Source organism: Etheostoma cragini, chromosome 20, assembly GCF_013103735.1.
Source record: "Etheostoma cragini isolate CJK2018 chromosome 20, CSU_Ecrag_1.0, whole genome shotgun sequence".
In the NCBI taxonomy this organism is placed as follows: domain Eukaryota; kingdom Metazoa; phylum Chordata; class Actinopteri; order Perciformes; family Percidae; genus Etheostoma; species Etheostoma cragini.
Genome location: NC_048426.1, coordinates 6,974,483 through 6,995,712, shown reverse-complemented (window position 1 = coordinate 6,995,712; position 21,230 = coordinate 6,974,483). Strand labels below are relative to the sequence as shown.

The following is a 21,230-nucleotide window of genomic DNA, read 5'->3' as shown; positions in this document are numbered from 1 at the left end:
TCCATGAGAAGATTTGCTCCAACCCAATTCGTTGCGCAGGTCACGTGCTTTGTCTCCATTGTCCGCAGAGCAGGGTGTGTACCCTGTGCCGCTTGGAAGCTGTGTGGGCTGGGCCGGGGCGGCTGGGTGTTGTTCTTCTTAAGCAGCATCTTTTAACATCTTGTGACATCGCTTCATTTCATGAAGATGCTCAGGGCTGAGGAGACGCTGCTTTAATCGGAATGATGAAAACGTCTCACACACGAAGTAGAACATTCCTGCAGCACCTGTACGGAGAAGGAAAACTGTGGACCTCGCCCGAGGGAAAAAATGGCATTTTAACGTGACACTCTTTATTTTTTAACCGAAATGTCTAAAAGCAAACATTGCGAGGCGGTCAGGGTGGTGGTCCGCTGCCGGCCATTCAGCAGGAAGGAGGGGACAGTGGGCTGTGAAAACATCCTGCAGATTGATGACAGACTGGGACAAATCACCCTCAAGAACCCGAAGGCACCACCTGATGAGCCAAGGAAAGTATTCACGTTTGATTCTGTGTATGGCTTGGAGTCAAAACAAAGAGACATTTATGATGACGCCGTGAGACCTCTCGTGGACTCCGTGCTCCAAGGCTTCAACGGGACTATATTTGCGTATGGGCAAACTGGGACAGGTAAAACACACACCATGCAAGGGGTTTCAAACGACCCAGAGATGAGAGGTGTTATACCAAATTCCTTTCAGCACATCTTCACACAAATCTCCAGAAGTCAGAATCAGAAATACCTGGTGAGGTCATCATACCTGGAGATCTACCAGGAGGATATCCGAGATCTTCTGTGCAAAGACAACAACAAGAAACTGGAGCTTAAAGAAAGCCCGGACTTTGGTGTTTATGTGAAAGATCTGTCTTCCGTGGTCACAAAGAATGCCACTGAGATTGAACATGTGATGAACATAGGCAACCAGTCCAGGGCTGTGGGGTTCACTAACATGAATGAACGCAGCTCTCGGTCTCATGCCATTTTTGTCATAACCGTGGAGTGTAGTGAACTAGGGCCAGATGGCGAGGACCACATCCGTGTTGGGAAGCTCAACATGGTTGACCTGGCTGGCAGCGAGCGCCAGAGCAAGACGGGCGCGAAAGGAAAGCGACTTAAGGAAGCAGCCAAAATCAACCTGTCCCTCTCAGCACTGGGGAATGTCATTTCAGCCCTGGTGAATGGGAAGAGCACCCACGTCCCTTACAGAGACTCCAAACTGACCCGCCTGCTCCAGGACTCACTGGGTGGCAACGCAAAGACGGTCATGATAGCAACAGTGGGGCCATCGCACAAGAACTTTGATGAATCCCTTTCCACTCTGAGGTACGCCAGCCGGGCCAAAAATATCAAGAACAAACCTCGGATTAATGAGGATCCCAAAGATGCCCTGCTGAGGGAGTTTCAGGAGGAGATTGCACGCTTGAAAGCCCAGCTAGAGGAGCGAGGGATGCTGGCAAAGGAGAGGAGGAGGAGAAGGAACAGCAAAAGGCTGAGTAAAAGTATGGCTGGCATGGAAGAGGAGATGTTCAGAGAGAGGGATGCGGATATGTGGAAGGCTTTTGAGGAGGAACCAGAGGTGAGACTTCGTATAAAAGGTGGAAGTGATAACCCCAAGGGCCTGATCTGCCATGGGAGCGGGGAGAAGTTAAAGCACCTGATTGAAAACAGAAAAAGTATACAGGACATGCAGTGGGATCAAGATGCCTTGGAGAAGATAATTGAGAAACACAAGGTACTTGTGAAGATCATCATACAAAGGTGTGACAAATGAGACACTGGTGGAACAAAAGAAATTTACATTAATAATTCATTGTATGTCTTTGTTCACAGGCTATGGAGAGCAAACTGCTAGTGGGGGGGAAGACTATAATTGATCACACCAATGAACAGCAAAAAATGCTGGAGATGAAGAGGCAAGAAATTGCAGAGCAGGTATGTAAATGTACATATTGTTTTCTTCTCCTTATATAACATGCATTTGTGTCACCGTTCATCTATTATAGAAGTTTAATTGTGGGCCGTCTGAACTTTTAAAAAAATGACCTTCATATTTTAAGGGTGTACTGTTTCTATTGCTCCTTACCAGAGCTGAATGTTCTGCATGATTTGCAGATAAGACGAGAGAGAGAGATCCAGCAGCAGATGATGTTGCAGGACGAGGAGACCTTAGAAATGAGAGAGACGTTCTCCTCCCTGCAGCAGGAGGTGGAACATAAGACAAAAAAGCTGAAGAGGGTAAGATGACTCACCAGCTGACGCATGCAATTCTATTATCATGGGAGCCGTTCATCATAATCCACTCAGGTATTTACAATTTGAGTATCCTTTTTTCAGGAGAGGTAAAAGTGGTGAGTCCAGGTTTCTCTGGACAGAGCTCTTACTTACTGGTGTTTAGAAATAAACACATTTCTCTTTCTAAGATGAATTACATTTCTCTGTATAGGAATAATTATATATCTCTATATGGGAATAATTATATTTCTCTATATAGGAATAATTATATATCTCTATAAATGAATAATTATATATCTCTATATATGAATAATTACAGTTCTCTATATAGGAATATTACATTCTCTATATAGGAATAATTATATATCTCTATATAGGAATAATTATATTTCTCTATATATGAATAATTACAGTTCTCTATATAGGAATACTTACATTCTCTATATAGGAATAATTATATTTCTCTATATAGGAATAATTATATTTCTCTATATATGAATAATTACAGTTCTCTATATAGGAATATTACATTCTCTATATAGGAATAATTATATTTCTCTATATAGAAATGATTATATTTCTCTATATATGAATAATTACAGTTCTCTATATAAGAATATTACATTCTCTATATAGGAATAATTATATGTCTCTATATAGGAATAATTACAGTTCTCTATATAGGGATAATTACATTTTTCTTCTCATTCTTTGTTATGTTTCTACTTATAAACCCTTTTGCATTCTGATTTTTTTGCCCCTGGGTTAATATAAATATCCTGTTTACTACAGCTTTAGCAACACCAGTAATAATACAGTTATTTATTAGTTCCTCTTCTGTACAGTTGTATGCCAAACTCCAGCTGGTGAAGGCAGAGATGCCAGATGTCGTGGATGAACATGTCCTAATCAGACAGGAGCTGGAACAGACACAGACGGAACTCACCAGAGAACTCAAGTACAAGTGAGTAGCCACTCTGTCATGGTTGTCTGTTGCATTTTTTCTCCTGTTTTCTCACATCTTACGTGGCTTTCTATCTTATTTCCATCATCCCCCCATAAAATTGTTGTGCTTTTTAGAATGTACTGTTAACTAAATGTTTTATTTAAGCATGACAGGTTGCTGCAGTGCTGTGGTCGTAAAGAGTTACAGATTTTAACCATTGTCATACAATCAATTAATATTACATATTTTTACATTAAATACTAATAATGCATTTGATTTGCAAAGCGCTTTTTGAGACCCAAAGATTCCCAAGAGATTTATACCTGGATGCTATCAGACATTGTAAATATTGTTGTAAAACGTTTTTTACAAAAAATGTCAGTTATGTCCTGAGCATGGATGAAATGCAGTTAAAGCTGTGTTGTACAGTATTTCCAGAATCTAATATTGGAGATACTCATTTAGATGACAGTGCACAAAATAGTTTTTGAATTCTTTGAATATTTTATTTTGCTATTGTGAAACATGGCATTATTCTGCAAATCAAATTCTTTAATTTCAAGGATACAATTTATAGTTGCAGCAGATTAAATTAGGCTACTTCTTTTAAATATGAGGCATAAACAACAGATTTCACATGCCTTTGACCTTTCAGCCTTTACCTACTGTATATTTAGATATTTTGAATGTTGAAGAGAAATTTCAGAGCATGTTGTTCTAAATTAGATGTTTTTCCTGTTAAATTCAGGATATCAGGGGACATAAGGGGGTTTTGTTGCTTGGCAAGCATTCTGTTCAACGGGCAGAGGGATGACACTGTCAAAAAATCTGTGCTGGTTCTGTATTATTCAAAGACTATTATTTATGTGTACTGTCTATATTGACCTATTGGCATACAACCTTTTTATCGTAAATACAACATAAATGGAGGGAGAGAAGCTCAGTCATCTGCTCCCTAGGGAGGTGGTCCAGGCACATCCAGCTGGGAGGAGGCCTCGGGGAGGACCCAGGACTAGGTGGAGAGATTATGTCTCCAACCTGGCCTGGGAACGCCTCAGGATCCCCCAGTTGGAGCTGGTTGATGTGGCTCGGGAAAGGGAAGTTTGGGGTCCCTTGCTGGAGCTGCGGCCTCCACGACCCGATACGGGATAAGCGGATAAAGATGGGTGGATGGATGGATGGATGGATATATAAATGGATGGAAATCTATTTTCCATCAATCCATCCATCCATCTTTGTTTGCAATCTTTTTTTATTACATGTATTCTACTAGTGTTCTGTGCTCTGGAAATTAGTTAAACTATTTGATTTTATTATGTTATTTTAATGGATGCTTCCTGTGACCTGAGCTGACACACATGGTACTTGTACTTTATATTGCAGATATCTCTTGATTGAGAACTTTATACCTCCAGAGGAAAAGAACAAGATCATGAACAGGCTGCACTTTGACAGTGAGGAGGATCAGTGGAGACTCCAGCCGGTCATTCCATCGGAGAGGTTAGTGAGAGAAAGAAAACTATTACAAAATAAATAGTAAACTAAATATATATATCCTTCATAAATGACAATGGAATACATCTGCTGGGCTGCAGCAGGCCAGCAGATTTAACAAGCTTAAATAAATCAGGCCGACTGAAGGAAAGTAGTAAAAAAAATGTAAACACAAAGGGCCATCTTTAATAAAAGTCATAGATTGATGATATAACAGTTTACATTTGTTTAATTGGTATTATAGCATTATTCTAATAGCCTATGTTTTTGCATTTGTCAGCCCAAGTCTGTTTGAGTGCAACCACAAGGGCTCGCCCAAAGTCAGACTTTTGTCTTGGAGTCTACGCAGAAGGGCTGTAAAGCAACCTGACCTTACATACTATAGATAACTCATGCATTCTGCCTTTTCAGAAACAGATGTCATTATAAAAAGCAGAATCAGAAATACTTTATTGATCCCCAAAGGGAAATGCTGTGTTACCGTTGCAAGAATAAATATCAGAGGAGAATATAAATAAAACAAACATAAGGAGTGTTTCTTTTAAAGGAAAGAAAACCAGTTACCCTTGGTATTGATCTTTACTGAGACATGGGCAACAACGGGGGATTTTTCTTGCGAGAGCTGATCAGTTGACCATATACTGTATGTAGCACTGGTTGTTTCAGAAGCTTGCATCTCAAATGCTATGTGTAATAAACTGAATCCAAATCCTTTTTTTCCCCCATGTCTTTATCCTAGTGCACCCACACAGGTCACAAGGAGGCCTCTCTCAGCTGTGGGGTACAAGAGGCCAATCAGCCAATATGCACAGATTGCTGTTTCCAAGGCAACTGGGGCCCCATTAAGATACCAGGTCAGTGCTCGGACAGTTGGCAAAAGTACATCAGAGAAAGAGATGTGAAATTGTGGTCTTACGCACCCTGTTTCCACAGTCACACACTCCTTTTTGGAGCTGGAGGATGTGAAGATGGTTGTAGCCATGGAAACCATTATAGCTTTAACAGTTGCATGTTATGTTAGTGAACCATCAATGTAATGTCACACAGAAAGAAAAATACTGTGCAAATAAAAGCCAGTACTCCACTAATGATTGGATTTTAAATAATAGCAAGGGATGCAGTCTTTTGGAACACATAAAGGTCACTGTACTATATTGGTTCACATCCAGTAATAATATTTAATTACAAGACAACGCAATATTATTTGCACTTTAATTCACACTGTTGCTCTGAGGGAGGCTTCTTACTAAAAAAGAAAATGCATTTGTATGTGTAATTGTAATTTTATAAGTAAAGCTTTTCTTGTATCTGTTCTTGCAGGCTGAGAATATAATGCTGTTGGAGTTGGACATATCTCCACCGACCATGTTCAACTTGTCCCTTAATGGCGCTCACCTGGAGAGAGCCTTTTCTCCCAGGCTGATGCAGGATTTTCTGGTACCTGTCTCCATTAGAGAGCGGAGCACCGCATCGTCACGGGTCAGGAGATCCCAATCCTGGTGAGAGAACAGAGGGAAGGCATTCTTACTGATGCTGAAAGTTCCCAATCCTTAGGATAAGACTGAATATTGCAGTAGGAAAGTAATGTGAAGACCTGTCATTAATTTGAAAAAATGCTAATATGTTGGGTCGATCCTGTAATGTTTCTTATCTTAATGAAGAAACTTGGGTTCGTCACTAAACTTATTTATTAGCACAACGAGTCCAGAGGATTCGAGTTGTTCGAGTAGTTTCGGAAACACAGTTATAAGCATGTATTACTGGTGGACAAGTGTTGTTGCATGTTTTTTCACCCTTTAAGTACATATTATACTACATTTCTTTTGATCATTTTCCAAAAATGTTCTTACATGCAAATGTAATATATTGCTTTTGATCATCCCCATTAAATCATGTAAATACATTAGGTTTAGAAATGGAACATATTGCATCTTAAATAATAAGGATTTTTTTATTTTTATTTTTGTATGGTCTACAGGTATCAGGCACCGCAAGCAGCATCCATTGCATCATCTTCATCATCCACCACTCTGACATCAGGATCTCAGAGTTTCTCTCCCTCGCAGAGACCAAGACCATCCTCTGCTGCCTATCTTCCATCGGGAGCTCCAGTTCAGTCAAGCCCCTGATGTGTGTCAACGCAACCGTACACAGGGCTGGCCTTAATTCAAGTTGGCCCAAAGGACTCCAGATTTGCATCTTGGAGACATGGGGGAAATCGAATGCTTGGTTTTAAATTGATTTCACACCATTTTGAACAAAAGAATTACATTCGTAAGCATGTATTCAACTTAACAGAAGATAAATGTAATTTTTGCCTACAGTGGCCTAAAAACACCTGTAGTACCCGGTCTCAAAGAATAGCAATGCCAAAACTAAGGATGCACAATATAGATTTTTTTTCAGCCGATACTCATAACCGATAATTACCTGTTTCACATTGCAGATATCGAGAAGATAACCGATATTTTTACATTTTAGTTTATAAAAAGAAATGCAAAAGCTGTAGTTTTTGCACACCTAAAGGTGAGCGAGGCTGAGATGTGTTGAGCAAAAATGGGTGATTTAATGTTCCTTAGCTCTGACCTAACCACATCACTGTTGTTGTTGTTGATAAAAACAAAAGTTATTGGAAATACAATATAGTAATATACATTTCCCATTCCCATTTCAGACGATAGTTTATAGGTACTGAATATGATATACATACTGTGCATTCCTAGCCAGAGTGGCAGCTGGTTTAGCCTGTATGCTTGATAATGAATTGATGCTTCACTTTCTAGCTTATGTAATTGTGAGCCAAAAATGTTAAGAAAGCTTGCAATGCTCTCTTGATTAGTTGCCTTATTTTTTCATAGTTGTGAAAGTCCATTTGCTGAAACACATGAGAATAAACAACAATGATCTTTAACTGCATACTGTATTTTCCTATGAGCTGCGGTTATGTTGCTGTCTTTCTGTGACACTGGCCTTATGCAGCTGGGAGCTTTATAGATGTGGGAAACTTTGCAATGACAGCTTTATACAGTAAGGTGACGTTTCCTTCGGAGTCACATGACTCTACAGTAAGTCCAACATGGCAGACGGAGTGGATCTTACGCGGTAACTAAAGCAACATTTCAACTGGAACAGACTAATTCAACACTACTCTGCAACAAGACATCAACAATGAGGGAGAGACAGAAGAAAAAGAAGGGGCGGACGTGGGCGGAAGCCGCCAAAACGGTATTCTAGGTGTTTTTATCTGTCGTTTGTTGTGGTTGTTTTCCTTGAACGCTCCCACTTGTACAACTGTGTTTATGAGTTCATGACCTGCTAGTGGAGATGTTGCGTACACCGCGCAAGGCCCGTGTTGACGGGATTTGGAAGACCGTTCACTAGCCGTCAAGCTGTCACCGCAGAGCGCACTGCAGCGAGATGACAGTCAGCTGTGGGCACCCAAGCATATTTTCAAAACACCTCCGTGTGTTGTGCCTACACATTGTGGGTGACATGGTCGTCATGATTTGAAGTCGAATAAAGTAACCGTTAAGTAATCGCGTCAGTGTTGCGCGCTAGCCAGGTTAGCACGCTAGCTCCTGCTAACGCAACTCAATCCAACAAGTTTGTTTGATATCAGCTGCAAATAAAACACAGTGAAAAAAACAGTGTCCTGTTAAACTTAACCCATGCGTTGCCTTGTATTATATATATTAACACCATAATAGATCAAGTTTATACATTGCATGCCAACGTTTGGCGACATATCCGAATACAGTAACGTTAAGGTAATGATTGTTGCTAGCATTGTAGCTAACGCTAGCTGTCTAGAATAGCATGCTAATAACTACAAAATACCCAAACTTGCAATAACTAATTTGTAATAAAACCGTTATTGCTTGTGTAGACAGCCGCTGCACAGTTATGCATTAGCTTCACTAAGTTATTTACAGTAAGCCCCATTTTCTTTTCTTAGGATGGCGAAGGCATGGGGAAGCCATAACCCGTCCGACTCTCCCTCTGGTTGGCTAGTGGTCGTTGCATGCTGTGGTTAGATTGATTAGCTTTAGGTTAAATAAGTGGGATTGGTTAGGGTAAGAATGTCAGGGTAGGCGTACATTCCTTCGCCATCCTAAGAAAGAAATACTTACAGCAGCTAGCTAGTTTGCTCACATAACGGATAACTATAGTTATTGTAATAAAGTAACACCCCAAAAAGTCCTGTTTTGCTGAGATAACACGTATTAAAGCAGTGAGGGGATACACGAGCAGTACAAAAACGTACAAGATAGGAGAAAATTAAAAGCAACTTTGTTTGCTCAACAACATTTATATTATTATGGAGTGAACGTTTCTGTACCGTTACTATGATGCTGAAATGTTTTGCTGACGGCTAATGTTAAACGTTTAGTGTTTCCTTGGATGAGAGTGCCTCAGCCATATGTTATTAGTAGTTAACTAAGTATTTGGTGTTCTTTGATTATTTTGAGCAGCATTCGAAACTTGTTAGAAAGCTTTACTATGTGAAATTGCACCATCATGTTTCATTATTAATGATCCCCACTCTCACTTGAATAACTCAATTGTACAAAGTTTCTATGATAATGATAATTTGTCATTTTGCTGTAGGTTTTGGAGAAATACCCTAATACACCCATGAGCCATAAAGAGATCTTGCAGGTGATTCAGAGAGAAAGGCTTAAAGAAATAAGGTAAATATGTTCCTGGCATCGTAGCTTTCCTATAGCAAATGCCCTTCAGATATAGGAGGATACAGGATTTAGGATTTTTTCACGTGTGAGTGAGTACACAGCTCTTCCCTCTGTTATTAATTGATCATATCATGTGATTCCCTTTTTCTTGTTCACCTAGTATTTCACTCAATTAATAATTGTTTCGTTTCTTTTTGTTTCATTGTCACTGTTCTCAAACAGAAGGTAAGGAAAAGCTAGCCCCCACCCCTTATCCTAACAAACTCACTGCGTTTGGTTTTACCCTTTGCATGTTATTAACAATAACATGTTTGGTTGCATAAAGACAGGACTCACACACTCATATTTTACCTAGACTTGCCGTAGCCATCTGTAGCCACCTGTTGCACAAAAACACAATTGCATTTTTCAGTATGGTAAATTACTTGATATTCTAAGTGAAGTAAAGCATGGATCTGAAGGCGATGTTTTTACTCTATACAGATTGAAAAGTTAAACGAATCTAAATGAAATTATCCAAATATTTTATGGGGTGTACATTTAATGACATAAATGATTGGCAGCCAATATGTGTAAGCCTAACTAGTGTAATTTTCTGAATAAATAACAAACAGATGTTGCATTTTTTTCAAGCTCAATGCGTTCTATTACTATATTGTTTAATGCACTTTAAGTTTTATCCTGACACTATGTACCTCTGGTTACGTCTTTTACGCAACGTTACATAAAAACGTTACGTTTTTATGCAACAGACAAAGTTGTGCCAGACAAGTTCAATCTTAGAATATCAGGTCTACCTTATAATGATTAGATTATCTTGAACTAGTTTTACGCAGCTGATTCTGTATAAACATTTAGGACATTTCCCAACAACTACACTGTGAATCTGACTTGAACTCATACATGTCCTCATGACACATGATAGCAATTTCTCCCCAGATATCAGACCAGTCTTGACACTTTTTCATCTTTCTCCTAACTGTCTGATTAAAGATGTATAATTTGCGTTTTTCTCTCATGATCCAGTGGAACCTCGCCACTAGCATGTCTGAACGCAATGCTGCACACAAACTCTCGTGGTGAGGAGGGGATCTTCTACAAAGTTCCAGGCAGAATGGGGGTCTACACATTAAAGGTTAGTTAGACACAAAGCAACTTTCACTGCTGTGCTGCGTTATGCCAAATGGGCTACTATTAAGTAAAAGATAATTGAAATTTCTCATTTTTTTGCTTTTCAAAAAAGCCGCAAGGACCATTAAGGTCCGTCTAGAAAATCTTTCAGTCATTTGGAATTTTTTGAAAAACACATTTTTGAGATCTCCACCCACACCGTAGCTCCGATTGCCACCAAATTTTTAGTGAAACATCAATGGATCAAGCTAATTAAAAGAATTGTATTGAATAAAGCATGTCCATATCTCAAATACTTTGAAAGTTATTGACCAATGAACTTTGAAAGGGCCGTGGCTCTGGACTTAAATAAACACAAATCAGCAACCTCAAAGCGCAAATCAGGTTATAAATGATGTTTGTCCAATCAACACAAAACTTCCAGGAAATGTCTACATAATGACCTCACACATACACTGCAAGTTACATATCACACTAAATTGAAAATAAATGTTTTTGACAAATCAGTTGTAGGTAGGGCTGGGCAATATGGAGAAAATCAAATATTGCGATATTTTTAACCATATTTTATTACATATTTTAACCAATATCTCGATATTGATACCGCAACGATATTTTGGTGTTGACACTTTGTGCTTTCACAAAATATGTACACAATGAGATTTTAGATAAATAATCATCAGTAATGTGGATATACTGACTAAGTGGGTAAAGGCAAATAATAGAACAGTTACAATAGTCTGGTAAGTTAAGAAAATAACATCACTTTGCTGTAATGCAGCCTTTAAAACCAGGAAAAGACAACACTTATGCCATATTACGATGTCCAAAATCTAAGACAATATCTAGTCTCATGTCACAATATTGATATAATATCCATATATTGCCCAGCAATTGCAGTGAAATGAGTCGCTACTGAGAAAAAGGGTTTGAACCTGCGATTAATTAATGCTTTGGTTGAATTCTACAAGTACGACGTCTGTCTGTCTGTCTGTCTGTCTGTCTGTCTGTCTGTCTGTCTGTCTGTCTGTGTGTGTGTGTGTGTGTGTGTGTGTGTGTGTGTGTGTGTGTGTGTGCGCGTGTGTGTGTGTGCGCGTGTGTGTGTGTGTGTGTGCGCACGCTCCACAATATGTTTTTGAATTACTGCTTGGCTTTTCTTTTTCTGTATCTATAACATAAAAGGTAATATACTCTATGCACTATTGTTTTTATGTAGAAGGACTACTCAGTTGTGGCGAAGGAGCTGTCTGAGGAGAGCTCTGAGGAGAGCAGTGACAATCTTTCTGACTCCCAAAGCACAGAAAACAACAGCAGTGCCATCGCAGGAGAGGGCAGGACAGGAAGGTGGATGCGAAGAGGTACTGTACAGCGCATACAGAATCATTATTAACCGTTTGTACACTGACCATCATCTCCAAAAGCTTTTTCAGAATCATTAAGGAATCAACATTAACATTCATAATAGATTGAATACATGACTATTTATTACAGATGTTAACATTCCTGATGGAAGACTAATTTTGAAAGCTAACTAATTACATTTAGTTAATACCCTGAAAACACAATGCTCACTTTGTTTTATTTGCAAACTCTATTTTAAGTATAAAATAGTTAAGGCTTCTTTCTTATCGCGTAATAGTCTCTTCTGTTTAATGATCATTCCGGGGGAATCAATAGGAGAGAAAGATACTCCATCAACAGCAGTTTGACTGTAGCTCTGCTCATTACCTGGTTTTCACTGGTTGGTTACCTAGTTATGACTATCACAGTCGACGCCCCCTCCCAGTTAAAAGTGATTGCGGAAACACAGGAAACAATTTGCAGTAGCAGTAGAAGAGGCAAACACAAGATACACCGTCTCCTCGCAAAATAATTCCTGGATTACACTGAGCGTCAAACATGATAATAGCAAAAGGTGGGTTTTATCTTTTTAACAAACACACTGTGTCCATAATGCCTTCCGTTAATTGTCAACAGAGAAGCTTCAGTCTGCACACGGCACTGACGTCATAGCAGTGCTTGCTTTTTCGTGTGTCTGTGGTGTTAAATCATTGTGGATTGCACACCTGATCGCAGCGCAACTTTGAAGGATGAACTTTTCAAGTAGCAACTATTTTTTGTTTTCTTCAGGCTGTGCTCTCACTGACTCTCATTATTTCTCTCTGCCACTTGAAAGTGACTGTTAAAACAGGAAACTGTATTCTCTCACTGCCACCCATGACCGCTTCCTCATTATGCACAAGTTAGAAACTGCCAAGTAACTTAGGTTTATATCTGAGTGGGAGGACTGGCATAATTTTATTTTTGAAAGAATCAACGCAAAGAGCTACAAATGAAGTGGCGTCAAAAAAGGAACAAGTGGAAACACTACAGTATGTAGAAAAGTAGTTTGAAAAACAGAGAGGTTACTGGGAACAAGCTTCCTATTGAGATGTTCAGCCCATTTTAAGTGAAATTATATACTAGCAAGGTAATGGAATCTGCTTCTTTGTGCATGGTATTGGTTTCAGTTTCATCAAAACAAAAGCATGATGTGATAAAGTCTGGTCACCACCCTCAGGAAGTGTATTTTGTGCTTTTGTATTTGGTAGTTCCCTCCATGCTGCAGTCACAGCCGTCCTCTCCGCAGCCTCGATGCTCGTCGCCTTCTGTACCCACCGGTAAACTCATCTCTTCCTCGCAGAAACACAGCAAGAAAGCTTTGAAACAGGTAGTGATGGATTCCTTATTCTTTATATTGTATTGTGTAAATTACATCTACTCAGTGGAGTAAGTACTATTTTCACTATTTGTGCAAAGATGTCTCAGATGGTACACGAGTGTCTGCAACACCCTCATACTCACATACGCCTTTAAATACACCCTGCCACCTCACGCTGCAACACACAAATGGATTCTGGTTAAGTATGGTAACACTTTCATATATTTGTTCTTGCATTTACACATATTAAGTGTAGTTTTTTGTGATTAACAGTTTTTGTTATACCACAAAGTGTAGAATCCTTTAAGAAGAGAAGTACTATTAAATACGAAAACGGTACTAATCTGAATCTAAATCTCACACCTCTGAACTGTGTGAAAATACTTACTCGTACTTTTCTGCAGTTTTCACCACATTTTTCTAAACTTTTCCGCCGACACGGTTTCAGTAAACATGTACATAACCCATTTGGCTTTTCAGCAGGCTCCAACTATCCTTCCATTCCCTGTCTGTAAAACATCTTGTGTTGGTTATTTAAACACAATAAGGCGGCAGCTGGTTTTACAGTATTAATGTCCTCATAATCCACCCTGTTCAACATTTTCCAATGGGCTGCTTTGTGCTTTTTGTGTTCAGTTTAATTAGATTTCACTTGATTGCACAGATTGTAATTCACTCCATCTGTGCTGATGTGGAATTTTCAGCTCTATAAGACCAATTTGTGTTCATTTATTGGGCGTAAGCAACACTTGAAGATGGCGATTTGGCTAAAACATAAGTGCTGGAGAGACTTAGTGTATATTTTCCTTCTTGTGGTTTCCTTTTCACTTAAATCAGCTAAAACAAAAGAGAAGCACTCGGTGGACTGTGTTGGATTGCTTCTCTAATCCGTGGACATTGTGATTGGGAGGTGATCAGACTTTGAATTTACTGAATTTATGCTTGTGTTATGCAACCTTTGTTTCACTGCTGCACTGTTTTTTAGCTGTTTAACCAGGCACGTGGCCCTGGGGAGTAGTTGCAGGGAAACAGAGGGTTACACACATTCACACTCTGTGTTTCTCATACTGCTGGATATTTGCTCCTTCCTTATTCTGCTCGTTTTAGGCCTTGAAGCAGCAGCAACAGAGAAACCAGCGCAGACAGGGGGGGATGCCAACCACCTCCAGTCCTAGACTGCTTCTAAAAACCATCAAAGATATGGCTGACAACATTACTACAAAGACTGGTAGGTGGCAGTTATTAAATAGTTAAAAAGCAAATAAAATGAAATGGGTAGTAGTCATCTCTTGGATATTTCACTGATGTACACGGCATGATGTTATTATACACAGTTTTGAGGATAAAGACTGATATTGGTGTAGTTCTCAAGTATTTTCCTGTTATTTTGCACAAGGAGCTGATGGGATTACATTTCACTGGAGTTGAACCTTGTACGATTTCATTTGGCAAACAAAACTGATTGATTGATTGATTGTTATTCCAGGTTTGCGTAACTACACAACAAAAGGCATAGTATTATTATCATTCAAACATGACTCATATAATTGGCAACAACAGTGTGGAAACAGTTAGCTCTCTGGTTTGCAATTCCTCAGAGCTTTTCCTTCCTTTCCTTTCCCTCTGTCTAACAGACTTATGCCACCCAGTTGTTCCCAGGAAGGGTCCTCAGAGGTCAGGCCGCCTTACTGCTGGTAATTCCGACATCTACTTCATTTACCTGAGTGGTTTGGAAATCTTAAAGGTGCTCACACGTTTTTTAGGGTACATCATCTTTTTTTTTTTTCAAGAGTTTTTTTTGGGCATTTCTGCCTTTAATGATAGGACATCTCAGGCATGAAAGGGGAGCGACAGGGGGAAGACATGCAGGAAAACTGTCACTGGTCGGATTCCTGGATCTTCTGCATCGAGGATTAAACCTCTGTACATGTGCTTCCTGCTCTACCAACTGACTAAACTAAACGGCCACACAGGCTTCAACATCTTTTGTCACAATCAGCTAACATCTCCTCACTATCCGTGAGCTGCCTGTCCCTCGAACTATAAAAAAACACTGCCCCAGAAACGCCAACGAAAACAACTTGTGCCAACCTGCACCACCAAACATGACAAAACAGGAGGAGGGGGGGGGGAGCTAGCTAGCCTTGTTTTTTTGAAAATACTTTGAACGTCAACAAGAAGTGCGGGCACTCAACATCGCTTAGAGCACCTTAAAGGGAAAGGGCTCCCTGAGATATGATCTCATAAACCAATACTCCTATCCTTCTAACAAGTATTGCCTGTGTTCCCAAAGTCTAGTAGAGCACATTCCTCCTTTGTCAGAAAAGTATTACAAACCCCACTGATGCACTGGATGGCATGTTCTTTCATTACAGTGAACGCCAAAGACAATGTTCTGGTGCTGTAAATAAATACTCCCAAGTGCGCCAAAAATGTTTTAATCCGCTGCCTTAAATAGTCTCCAACAAATGCATTATTTACTTCTGCTTGAGTAGCATTTGCTTAAAATTGCCAAGCTCTTTTAGAACAATTTTTCTGTATTTAAAGGTAGGAACCAAAGCACTTGGGGCTTTTTGCTACATACAGGGTAGGGAAGTTGCACAGTACTGAAAGACGGACATACGGTATGCATTGTTGATTTTTTGTCTTTTTATTTGTTTGGCTTTGTTGACTAGGAATTAGTTGAATAACCTTATCCACTAAAATAGATGAAATAATCTGACTTTCTTGATTTCTTGGATTGATCCCACATTAGCAGAACAAGGAATGTTGGGATCATTTGACTTGTTTCGTAACTACTTATTAAATAATCCAGTTTACAAATTACACGACCACAGGGGAGAGTAAATTACGCTAGATGTCAGTTGCAATATCGACGTGTTTCTGCATTGCTCGATCTGTCTTGGTTAACATCTGTTTCCTGTTTTGTATTGCAGGGCAGCTGAAACGTACTAAGTGTAATATAGATGTGGAAACGCCAGACTCCATTTTGGTAAACACTAACTTGCGGGCGATCATCAACAAGCACACCTTCTCGGTCCTGCCCCCGGACTGCCAACAGAGACTTCTCAAACTTCTGCCTGAAGTTGACCGGCAGGTGGCTCTAAAATAATACATACTTTTTATGCTTTTGTTGCATTATCTAGCACTAGATGTAGAGTGTAATATTTTTGCATGTCTTTTACCATCTGTCCTGTCTACCGTCAGATGATGACTAATAATAAGAATATATGTGACTAATAAAGTATAACTTTAGAAATATAGAAAACCAATCTGTACATATACATATCCCACGGCTAACTTCTGTACAGCCTTAATTCATGTTATCCCAGATGCCAGATTCTACATGTTTAACTGTGCATGGATGTACTGATGCAGTGATGGTGATTGGGACGATGTTAGTCACAACATTGGGCCTCCTCTCCCCAGGCTTGCATGGATGGCCTTCTGAAGGTGACTAGTTCTGCTTTGAACAATGAGTTCTTCACATCAGCAGCTCAGTCTTGGAAGGAGAGACTGTCTGAGGGTCAGTGCAACAATTTCCAACTGATAATAGCTGCATTCAGTTCATATTCAAAGAAATATTGCTGTCACCCAAGGTTTAATGCCACTACACAGAACGAGTCTGGTTTTTTTTGTTTTTGTTTTTTTTATTACGTAACTTTGTTCTTTACAGGGGAATTCACTCCTGAGTTGCAGCTACGAATGCGCCAAGAAATAGAGAAGGAAAAAAGAGTAGAGCACTGGAAGGAGGCCTTCTTTGAAAACTATTATGGTGAAAAGTAAGTTCTCCTCTATCATATATTATTTATATTTATTCACTAATCCAATCCACTTTTGGAGAAGTTGGAAGACACATTATTTTCATATTTTCCAAATGCCAAAATGAAAAAGCCCTCTAGCCATAGGAACTACAAGCAGAACCTTTCCTACTTTTTGTCAGGATTGTTTTCTTCATATCATCATGATTGAATATCTACAGTAATATCAGATGTGCATTGTTATTAAATGGTGGCGTGTTTGAAAGGCTTATTTCAAGTTGAATGAAATTCCAAATATGATCCAATCACCTCCCTCATCACCCTCTCACATTACAGGAATAAGATTTCCGGAACATATAACTACATTATTAGTAGAAGTACAGTGTTTGTTCACAGTATTTATCACATACTTTTCTATGGAATTGCTTTGTATTCAACAACATCATATTGCTTCAAGACAAGGCTGAATCAAATTAAATCGACTTGGTTAGCTGTTTACAAATGTATCTAATTTGGCAGCTCATTGATTGATCAAGATGCCAACGGTAGCAGTCACATTTTTAAGAGTCATAATTGCTTCTCATACTTCATACTAAGGCCTCTCATCAGAATATGGCTTATTCAATAAAAAATACAGAGCTTTGTGTAAAGGAAGATGTCAAAATTAACACAAATTTGGGGAATCTAACTTCTCTCTCTCCCTCCCTCTCTCTCTCTTTCTCTATATATATATAGTTCTGGGCTCAGCTTTGAGGAATCCAAAGAGCTGACAAAGGCTGATATGAATCAGGAGTCTGCCAGGCCCCAGTTCCCCCCCCATCAGACAGGACCTGCTGCTCAAGCACCAGAGGATTCCAAGGGCTCAAAGGACAGCAGCCAGACTGATGCTGCAACCGTTGTTAAAGACATGAAGCCAACAAAGGAAGTTCTGAAGGTGCAGCCTGCTCAGAGAGAGCCAGTCTCCACCACAGAGCCCATGAAGACACGGCGCTCACAGTACGCTGAGGATCGTAAGTTGAACACAACAGCACATTCTGGGCCAACACCTGCAGTGAAAACACTGGAGGTTGAGGGGCCGACTGAACGGGTTCCAGTTGGTACACTGCCTGAAAAGGAGCACAAAGAGGAAGTGAAGGAGGAGAAAACTAAACTTCCCCAGTCGCCTGTGAAGAAGAGCGGCCCACAAAAGGATAGTTCAGAGCTAAAAGAGGATCAGCCGGTGTCCGTGGTTAAGCTCGCTGAGGAGAGCAAAGAGGTCAACCCTGAGCCCAGTGGCCCCTCAGAGCCGCTAAAAAGAAAATCTCTCAGTGAGATTGGGGATGAATTGACACCAGAGAAAAGGCTCCGTATGTCCTCAATTTCCTCAGTGTCCTCAGTCTCCTCTGTATCTCCTCCAGCGTCATCCGTATCCAGCCCTGCTACACCAACTTCAACAACAAATCAGAGGGTTCCGCCACTCAAGGTAGGAAAAGTGTCTCTGAACACAAAGTCTTCTCTGATCTGTTTATCCTTGGAGGACACAACTGTTGAAAGGTGGCTCTGATCATTTTGTAGCCCGCTTCTTTGCAGAAGGTGGCAGCTGTATTTACAGTAGCTTAGATTCACAGCACTTTGAGTGGATTCCAATGGCAACCAAGAGTCATGGCAAAAATGATTAAAATGTCCATAGGCATTACTCAACCCCGTCATGCATTTCTCTGCCAGTGTTTTATAGCCAAGAGGAGGCAATACTATTATGGAGGCATATCTTGAAATAATTTTTCATTTTTTTTATTTTGCAGATCCCAGTGTCCCGGATTCTTCCCATTCCTTTGTCACCTAGCCAACTCTCTCCCAGGACTCCCCTCCCGGCCCCCCTTAGCAGCCCAGGCCGTACTGGTGCTCGCACTTTGGCTGACATCAAAGCCAAAGCTCAGCTTGCCCGAGCGCAGCGAGCAGCGGCTGCCGCAGTATCTTCTGCATCAAAGGGAGCGGTGCCAGGCCCGGGGCCAGGAGGAGGCAGTGGTGAGCAGACCCAGCCCTCGCCTAGCCCCAGCCCAACATCCCCACAGGCATCCACCAGGTTACCAACCTCCAGCAGCAGCGATCAGACCAGTACTCCTCCTCCTCGCCCACTGGATTCTTTTTGCCATTTAACCCCAAACCGGTTTCAAACATCTTACTCAAGCAAAACTGACGATAAAAACAAAGGTCCTTCTGCTGGTACTGTCAGTGCGCCCGACAGCATTCAAATGCAACCCACTCAGCCATCTGTGCACGCTCTCGTGGGACTGGAAAGCCCATCACTTGCTATGTCATCAACCAAGATCAGCTCCTGCATCCCTGCAAATAACCCGCTGGTCACTCAGCTTCTGCAGGGTAAAGAGGTTCCGTTGGAGCAGATCCTCCCAAAACCGCTATCCAAGGTGGAAGTAAAGATGTCAAATGTACCCTCTGTTAGTAAGGGGAAGACACCACACTCTGCTGAGCACAGGTCTGATAAGGAGATGGCCCACCAGTTCAATACAGCAGGACACACAGAGGTTTTCTCAGAATACCCAAGACATCACAGGGAACTTCCTGATGAGGAGACTCAGGAGCAGATCCTACAGGCTCTGATGCAGAGGAAAGGCCAGCAGAGTAAGCCTTATGGTGGTCTAGGGCCTCAGCAACCTCAATTCAAAGTCTATCAGCTAGTGCATGCAGAAGAGCGTCAGGACCAATCCAGGATTTCTGTAGGATTTCTGGGTCGTAAGAGGATGCCCAGGCCTGCCATGACGGGTCATTACCTACTTAATGTGTCCACATATGGCCGAGGACCAGAGAGCAAGAGACTGCACCAGTCTGTCATCCCAAACACGTCTATATCCAGTTTAAAAAGGGAAAGCACAGAAGGAGAGGAGGCGGCCAAGGATAAAGAACCAGCCAACAAATGCTTTTTTCCTGCTTCTGAGGTAAAAACAGAGAAGCATGGATGCTCAGTAACCAAATGTGATGAAGCAGCAAACATTCAGCATTGCTCCAATGTAAAAATGGAACCTGGATCAGAGGATATTGCAGTAGGTGCCGATAACAACAGCACCAGTGTGACAGCCAAAGAAGACACCAGCCCTTTTTCTCAGTCACAACGAAGGCCCCTCGAACTCTGCAATAGGAACCAAGGAAACTCCGAGCCATATCTTAACCAAGTAGACCCCAGTTACCAGCGACAGTCTGCCTTTCAAACCCAGAGAACACTCGATAATCAGGAAGTTATGGCAGCATCATGCTACGGTGGCACTATCAGCATGTCTGTACCTAACACTTTGAACCGCAGCACTGCAGGAATCTGCTCTCCCACAGCCTCATCAGAGGCTGGCGGCGGTGTCCACGGGAGCGTCATGTCTTTCTCAGTGACCGTCACCACCATACCTGCCAGTCACTCGTTAAGCCACAGCAACCAGGACGATCCCTCACCTGAGCAGTCGTTCAACGAAGGCTCCAACATGGAGGACGTCCAGTCTAAATGCTACTGCAGACTGAAGGCCATGATCATGTGCAAAGGATGCGGAGCCTTTTGCCACGATGACTGCATCGGGCCCTCAAAACTCTGCGTGTCATGTTTAGTTGTACGGTGATATGAAATGAATAATAATAAGAAGATACAGTATCGCGGTTTGATTTGTACTGAAACAAGACCCAAAGCAGAAGCAGGTCATTCACAATCAATACAAAATCACTGCTGGGGTGATGCACGTTAGTCACACTCCAGGCAAAACCACCAGCATGCGGTTGCTGTTGGAAAGACAAGGATTTACACTGGATGGTCTTTTGTTACACCAACATCTATGAAAAGTTGTTTCCTGCAATTCTTTGGTAGAAATGTCAATCAGTTGTCACTAAAACCAGTAGTCTATTCGATGTGTGACAAATATAAAATCTGGCAGTGTTTGCACTCGGCTAGGATTAGTGTGATATATTTTTAATATATATAAATATATATGTAAAAATGGAGGGAAAATGAATGTTGCTATTTTTGTAGAACATAACTTTTGTGTTAAGACTGACACTTTTTTATTATTGGGCCTAATCAGTTATGGTTTAAAGGCAAAAAAAAGGGCGCTAATGATAATCATTGGTTGAAGAGTACCTCCTGGCATTTATGCACGCATAGCAGGGAAGTGCAACTCACAGTAACTATTTTATATAAAAACTTTACATTCATTATTGATCACACTCATATTTAAGAACTAGAAATAACATGTATAGTTTTAGAAAGAGTATATAAATGGAATT

At 40.7% G+C, this 21,230-nt stretch overlaps 2 protein-coding genes across 7 annotated transcripts; both read left to right on the top strand.

Moving 5' to 3' along the window:
- Positions 1-59: 59 nt before the first annotated feature.
- Positions 60-7,600, top strand: LOC117935882 (kinesin-like protein KIF3B). Its single transcript, XM_034858477.1, has 8 exons — positions 60-1,752; positions 1,851-1,952; positions 2,133-2,255; positions 3,098-3,216; positions 4,582-4,698; positions 5,432-5,546; positions 6,013-6,191; positions 6,671-7,600. Exons 1-8 carry the CDS (start codon positions 349-351, stop codon positions 6,819-6,821), a joined length of 2,310 nt encoding a protein of 769 aa, XP_034714368.1. The 5' UTR covers positions 60-348; the 3' UTR covers positions 6,822-7,600.
- Positions 7,601-7,706: 106 nt separating this feature from the next.
- Positions 7,707-21,230, top strand: asxl2 (ASXL transcriptional regulator 2). Of its 6 annotated transcripts, XM_034858471.1 has the most exons (14): positions 7,707-7,917; positions 9,301-9,383; positions 9,606-9,608; positions 10,410-10,518; positions 11,731-11,872; positions 13,106-13,224; positions 14,323-14,443; positions 14,850-14,909; positions 16,152-16,312; positions 16,645-16,741; positions 16,892-16,997; positions 17,496-17,584; positions 17,708-18,438; positions 18,758-21,230. In XM_034858471.1, exons 1-14 carry the CDS (start codon positions 7,861-7,863, stop codon positions 20,570-20,572), a joined length of 3,693 nt encoding a protein of 1,230 aa, XP_034714362.1. In that variant the 5' UTR covers positions 7,707-7,860; the 3' UTR covers positions 20,573-21,230. The 6 variants fall into 6 exon arrangements, 5 of the variants coding, with proteins under 5 accessions (XP_034714362.1, XP_034714363.1, XP_034714364.1 ...); XM_034858472.1 differs by lacking the exon at positions 9,606-9,608; XM_034858473.1 differs by lacking the exon at positions 17,496-17,584 and having other exon boundaries at positions 17,712-18,438.

What these genes read in the sequence shown, in the direction of transcription:
- asxl2 (XM_034858471.1), top strand. Translation starts at nt 7,861, where the DNA reads ATGAGGGAGAGACAGAAGAAAAAGAAGGGGCGGACGTGGGCGGAAGCC. An exon ending in CAACATTACTACAAAGACTG is followed by an intron (nt 14,444 to 14,849) that starts GTAGGTGGCAGT and finishes TCTGTCTAACAG; the next exon opens with ACTTATGCCACCCAGTTGTT. An exon ending in GTCAGGCCGCCTTACTGCTG is followed by an intron (nt 14,910 to 16,151) that starts GTAATTCCGACA and finishes TTTGTATTGCAG; the next exon opens with GGCAGCTGAAACGTACTAAG.
- LOC117935882 (XM_034858477.1), top strand. Translation starts at nt 349, where the DNA reads ATGTCTAAAAGCAAACATTGCGAGGCGGTCAGGGTGGTGGTCCGCTGC. An exon ending in GGCAAGAAATTGCAGAGCAG is followed by an intron (nt 1,953 to 2,132) that starts GTATGTAAATGT and finishes CATGATTTGCAG; the next exon opens with ATAAGACGAGAGAGAGAGAT. An exon ending in GTCAGGAGATCCCAATCCTG is followed by an intron (nt 6,192 to 6,670) that starts GTGAGAGAACAG and finishes TATGGTCTACAG; the next exon opens with GTATCAGGCACCGCAAGCAG.